At 41.6% G+C, this 6,807-nt stretch overlaps 1 protein-coding gene across 1 annotated transcript; it reads left to right on the top strand.

Annotated features, from left to right (window-relative positions):
• Positions 1–46: 46 nt before the first annotated feature.
• Positions 47–6,573, top strand: amigo1 (adhesion molecule with Ig-like domain 1). Its single transcript, XM_048242100.1, has 3 exons — positions 47–977; positions 1,389–2,733; positions 2,842–6,573. Exons 2-3 carry the CDS (start codon positions 1,467–1,469, stop codon positions 2,991–2,993), a joined length of 1,419 nt encoding a protein of 472 aa, XP_048098057.1. The 5' UTR covers positions 47–977; positions 1,389–1,466; the 3' UTR covers positions 2,994–6,573.
• Positions 6,574–6,807: the final 234 nt, after the last annotated feature.

The following is a 6,807-nucleotide window of genomic DNA, read 5'->3' as shown; positions in this document are numbered from 1 at the left end:
CTAGAGGGGGTAAAGAAGGGCAACCCTTAATAGTGATTCAGGATTGCTGTAACTGTCAATTTATTGATTTGTATCACAACAAATTAGCACGTTATATAGCGTACTGTATGCGTAGGCCATTTGAACAGTAGACTAATCATATTTGTCTCACTAGCCAATTGAGTCTTATGTTGATACTAATGCCTGAAATCCGTATCGTTTGTAGGGTAGGCTACTTATCTCTTGTAACACAAACTGGGGGCAATGCGTCAGACGTGTCCGCTCACATTAACATGGTTTTGTATCGCTGAGCCACTTGCTACCTCCTTCAAGAATTCGCCCCGACACTATGACAGAAATTTGGCGAGGCTACGTGTAGGCTACACTTTCATCCTGAGGTGGAAAATATGTTATTTATTAAGAGGGTGAGACACTGCTGTCTATTCCAGAAATTGTCGAGCTTTTCTACCGAAAGCTCACCTAAGCCAAGTGTTCTGGATCTTTGCTTTGAGACCATCGATGATTGCTCTCCGCACTACTGCTCATGCGTCCAAACGATTCAGTGCGAGGAGATGCTGTTTGGACTTCGGTGATGTCTTTGGAAGAGATGGTCTTATACCCCACGTAATTACACTGATTTTCTGCGAAAAGACTGACGATTCCTTGGACAATCGCCTCTTCGTTGTTAAATGCAAACATTTAAACTATTTTGATGTTACGATGTCTCAAATTGTGGCATGAATCCACTAAAACTTGTAATTTAATGTAATCTTATTTGCGTATGACTACATCAGTCACGTTAAACATCTGGATCTCGGGATAATTGGATCATCTCTCATGTGCCCCTCCTTCGCTCCTGCATGAGAAGGTGCATGCTTAGATGGACGTCTGGCAGTGATGTGTTGTGGACGAAATAGATTTCGCGCCGTATGTTTTAAGAGGATTCGCTATTGCTTTTAGTCTGGAAATGGCGTGATCCGTATCAGCGCAACCAGGAGGTATGTATGCCACTGCATGTGTAATAATTTTTAAATTGTGGTCCGTTTGGTTCGATTTTTCTACCATCATCTGCCAACTCAACGAAATGGTGCAATGCAACACTTATCTTTGATCTGTCGAGGCCGCACAAGAATTTTCCAGCTGCTGTAACTTTTGATTGCCTACCTGAGGCGTTAGAGCATCTTCTTGCTTTTGTAACGTTCCATGTTGAGTAGGCTAGGCTACTTAGGATTGCCCGTAAGATCTGTGTTTGTTTACAATTCAATCCTTGAGTCAAAATGTTTGTGTCCTCTCGAGGGTGCGTGTGCATGTGAGCGCGCGACTGTATCAGCATTTAGGGCTGACAAATGTCAGTAAATGTACACTCTACTAGGTTGTTAAAGGTCTTTTATATTCCCTTTTTCTTGTAGGACACTATAACCATGGATCCCTCCAACTGATGGCCCTTGTTTGGAAAAGCAATAGAGTCTGAGCCAAGCAGAGCACTAATGATGTCTTTTCCACACACGTTAGGCAAGTGCGTGACAGGCATATCATTCTCAATGAGTGCCTGGGTTGGCTGGGTTCTCTGTTTCTCCATGCTTCCGCTGCAGTACCTAGGGACTGAGGGCTCTGCTTTGAACTGCCACACGACCTGCATATGTGCCAGCAATGTTGTCAGTTGCTCCAAGATGAGCTTGACCACGGTCCCTACAGCTCTGCCTCTGTACACAGCAGTATTGGACCTCAGCTACAATAATATCACCAGGTTGCGTGCAGAGTGGACCCCGGTCAAGCTGCCCAAACTGCGCAACCTTTTACTAGGTCACAATGGGCTTCACTTTGTCTCATCTGAAGCATTTATATATGTCACTCAGCTCCGCTATCTGGACCTGTCCTCTAACCATCTGGATCAGCTGTATGAGTTAATGTTTGAACCTCTGGTGCACCTGGAGGTGCTGCTTCTCTACAACAACCGCATCTCACAGATTGACCGCACTGCCTTCAGCAGTCTCAACAGTCTACAGAAACTGTACCTGAGCCAAAACCAAATCTCCCGATTCCCAATGGAGCTGGTCAAAGACAAGACGCGACTCGAGAAGCTCAGCTTGCTGGACACGTCTTCTAATAAGGTCAAAAGTCTGCCACTCCAAGATCTTCAGAACCTCCCAGGCTGGATAAAGAATGGACTTTACTTCCACAATAATCCACTCCCATGCGACTGTGACCTCTACAGTTTGCTGACTCATTGGTATATTCGAAAGTTTAGCTCAGCCTACGACTTTAGGGATGACTACACTTGTGTGTTACCAGGCTCGGAGAAGAAAAAAATTGTAGCCGCTTTTGAGTTGAATACCCTCCTGAATTGCAGCACATTTAAGGAGGAGGGTCAGGAGACCTATTTGGAGCAGACGGTCTTTCTCAGCTGCGACACGCGGCAGCAAGACACAGTAAAGACCTGGATGCTACCCAACAATGTGCCGGTGATGCCAAATAGCAACCAGAGCGCCGTAGTCCTGCCCGACGGCAGGCTACAGATCAGTCCGGCGCGCGCGGAGGACTCAGGAGTGTACACTTGCTTCGCCGTGAGCGAGGCTCTCAACGAGACCCTGTATGTGGTGGTGAAGGTGCACAACTTCACCATCAGCGGCAACGGTGAGACGCTCAACACGGCCTACACCACCCTGGTGGGCTGCCTGGCCAGTGCGGTGCTCGTGCTCATCTACCTGTACCTCACGCCCTGCCGCTGCTTCTGCTGCCCCAACCACAACAAAGGTAAGATGCACCACGAGGATAGCATCCACTCCTCCATGCTCAGTGCCACACCTACTCATGAGGACTTGGCCACCAAAGCCCATCTTAACAGGCTTGTTGCTTTCATAGACCCCAAGGATCTCCAGGGGCAGAATGGCAAGCTCAACCCCAACGACGACGAGGACGTGGAGGAAGATGGCCTCCAGGGGAAAGCGCACAGGAAGAAATCCGTCGCAGAGTCCATCAGCTCTGTTTTCTCGGACACTCCTATTGTGGTCTGAGAAAGGACAATCCCCACTGGGCTTAGCCTTTCCCAATTAGATAGCTATTGGGAGGGGTCCACCCAGTGTTTGCCGAACTCATACTGTGACCTGTAAAATAAGAGGAATTGACATCCACACAGCCACTCAGCTTTTGGTTGACAGAGGCTGTGTAACCATACCATTAATCTTGTATCATTGTTGACAGGACAATATAGAACGCCTTTCCAGCATTGCAATCTGTAGCACTTAAGTATATACTGTGATAAGGCTGGGCAGCATATTAATATGTGGCTAGATGGGAAAAAGGTGTTGTTGGAACGATAGGTCATTGGCAGACTAAGACATTGATTAGCATTATTATGATATTGATTAGCTGACTGGGAAAAAGCCAGACATCTAGTTCTTTCTCGAGCATTAGCCTTGCAGAGTGGTATATTGAAAAGAAATAGACTAGAATGAGTTCTCAGTAGATGTTAGTACATATGTATTCCCCCGACTACTAACAGACCAGCCTGACATTGTTTGTAGAGTCCTCGTCAATGAGTCATTTCTAGAGGAGTGGCATGCCATACACAAACATCTCATTAAGTCTTGTGTCTGTCTTGGAGCAGAGGACAGGAAACTGCCCTAATAGTATCGTATTAAGTGAGCTGTCCAGAAATTGTTAAGTCTTGAAGACTGTGTGCTTGTAGAAAGTGCATTAGGGCTCTTTAGGTAGCCTACATTCTGTTGGAACTGCCTGTTTTTTCAAAGCAAAGTGCTCAACCTGAAGGGATTTCAGATTTCCTGATAACTGCAATTGTACAGTTACTTTTAAGTGTTCATGTACGACCTGAAAGAAACAACCATGTCGATCACAGTGTCATCATAAGTCTATGAAACATTTGTTAATGTTGTGGTTACATAATTAGCACATAATAGTGTTCCAAATGTGTTTTTCTATCGACATAATAGGAGGGTCAAGCCAATTTGATGACTTTAGATCAAAGTTCTTAGTGCAGTCCATGTGATGAGAGGAGTATTATATGCTGTGAAGAAAATCACCGGCAGTATTATTGTGCCCAGTATTTCTTGCGTGTTGTATTTAAACTGTGAGGACCCGTTTATTGCCCTTCACGAATTATTTGATTCTGAAGGAGGATGTTATTTAAATACAAACAGATTTTTCTTCCCAATTGTTTCTCTATTTTTAGCCATTGGCTGTAAATTATAAACACCCTGGCATTTATAAACCCTAGAAAAAATATAAATACCTTATATTGAATTCAGGTTTTGTCATAAGAAATAGTTTCTTAAATATTTGCACACAAAATCTAAAGTTGATGCTCAAAGTTGAAGTACAGCAAGTCCCTCCTGAAGTATTTATGGAAATGAACTGTAAAGCGATTTTGTGGTCTTTAGGGATAATTCAGAATTTACATCAACATCTCTGTTAGATGTTGAGGTGATTTTACAGCATTCAAGGTCTTGTTATTTATTTCATGGCAAACACAAGTACTCACTGTATGATCCAGGCAGTAATGAGGAAACATTTGTGACACTCATCCCTCGGCCAAAAAAGAGGAACAATTTCAATACCATGAGCATGCTTGTCATGACAACAGGAGAGCGGTCAATTAACAAATGATAATGACATTTGGACTATAGCTCCTTCAGAAACAAGGCTAATTCCATCATGATATAGGTGCCATGGCTAAACTAGAAGCTGTTGATCATGGCATCACATTAATTTGTTTCCACTTCCAGGTTACGGGATGAATTAGTCTGAACATGAGCTACAGAATGCAATGCCCTTTAAATATGCTTGATAATCTCCAATGATTAATAATACACTTGGCAGAGGGATATTTTGTTTTCAGAAAAGCACTTAAACCACTGCACTAAAATTCAAATACATGCCTAAGAATATGTACCTTCCCACTCACATTTACACATGGTCTGGTTTGACATGCTGCCACTTGTCCAGGTAGAGTTGATAGTGTGGTAGTGTGGTGTGATTTGCTGAATAATTGTACCTACACTCTACTTTCCCTCAATGGACTTAATCAAACAGGATGTGATGGTAATATATGTAAATATCTGTCATTAACAGATTTTACATTATGGCTTTGTTATGTCAGAATAAAAATCAGTTTTACGAGAGTGTCAATACTAGTTGCACACACATCATAATCTTGGAGATTTTTCTATAATGCGCATAGATTTCCCTGGCACTTTTAATATTTCAATTATAAGCCATTATCTGTCACAATCTGCTTGATGTGTTACTCGGAATCATCTAGACTGAAATGTTTTCTAATCTCAGGGAGGTGTTTGAGCAAATATCTAAAAATCTGAGGCAAATCAAAAAGCCATTGGGTTTTATCAAGACCTTCACAGCTGTTGAAGCTCTCCCTCTCTCCCTCATTCTTGACATCACCTCCAGACAGTGGACCTGCAACTCTCCATTCACTGCCTCCTAGCCTCCTAATCCCTAATGTAATGCATATTTCTCAAGAGAAAAAAAACATCTGCTAGAGATTTGATAACATGTTGCTGTATTTGTCTATTTTGTATAATTGTAACTGTATTCATGTTCAACACATTGTTGGTTGTGTGTAACATTCATCAAAAAAAAACACAAGTTTGTTGCTGTCTTTTATCTCTGATTTGTATAGGGATACATTGTTTCTCCATAGATAGACAAGCAGGTTGACAAAACACATCACAATGAATGTAGTGAAGACCTGTTACAGATAGGGCCTCCTGGGAGTGTACTATTGGCTCTCACACAACAATTTAAGTTACAATAATTTAAAATAACACCCAATGCCTGATGTCCATGTGACCTAAAGAGAGTGAGACAGATATAAATGTATTAGAGGATGTACTAAGCCATTTCAAAGTGTAGTAATACTAACCAGGTGTTAGATAATGCAAGGCATTATGTCACACCCCGCACGGTCAGGAATAAACTGAGAACTTAGATGTAAATGACATGCATTTCAATATGAGGTCTCATTGCAGTGGATTTGATTTTCATTCTGTATATTCTCTTCTGCCAAAGGATTTTTAGCACATGTGAATTCTCATCCAGAGAAGTCTAGTATGGCTATTTATATTAGAAATATTAATTATATGATATATTAATTTATATGATATATGGAATTTCAAATAAACGCGAGTAAATCTATCTCAATCTGGAGACATTTGAAAATGACATCTTTTGCTCTTTGAGAAGGGAACGAAAGATTACTTGCAGTTCTGCTGAATAAAATGAGATGTTGAAGTATTTTGATCTTGTCTATGAGCAACCCCACTCCTTGCAATAAGCAAGAGCTTCCCAAAGATAATCAATAGTTGAAAAGCAATTAGAAGTATGATGCTAGACAACTAAGTCCCAGTAGGTTCAAAACAATGTATAAATCTACTAGTCCTGTCTTAGGTATTGAATGATCACAGTAGGTTTGCAGAATTGCATGCTAAGGAATGCATCAAAGGTAGGGACTGTGCAAGAAAAGTATATGGTAATGCTAATCCCAGACCTCTAGGGTTTATAACTGTAGACAAGGTAGGCTATTATGAGAAATGCTCTCTGAACAATAAAACCATGACAACACTTTTGGTCTGGCACTTGTTCTTTTGCACTGTTCCGCATAAGACATTTACAAATGTAATCCCTTAAATGTTTCTTCATTGCACCAGAAGAACATTCATGTATCTAATAATGTATTATTGCTTGAGGAATATAGGCCCATATGTGGAATCTAGAAATTAAAATTCAAAAGTCAACAGATGGATATGGTTAAGGGAATGAAGCTTTTAGTTTACCTGCAGACACCATTGACACCAG

The sequence above is a fragment of the Alosa alosa genome, chromosome 4, assembly GCF_017589495.1.
Source record: "Alosa alosa isolate M-15738 ecotype Scorff River chromosome 4, AALO_Geno_1.1, whole genome shotgun sequence".
In the NCBI taxonomy this organism is placed as follows: Eukaryota; Metazoa; Chordata; class Actinopteri; order Clupeiformes; family Clupeidae; genus Alosa; species Alosa alosa.
Note: the sequence above shows the minus strand (reverse complement) of the source record. Positions and strands in the feature narration are given on the sequence as shown.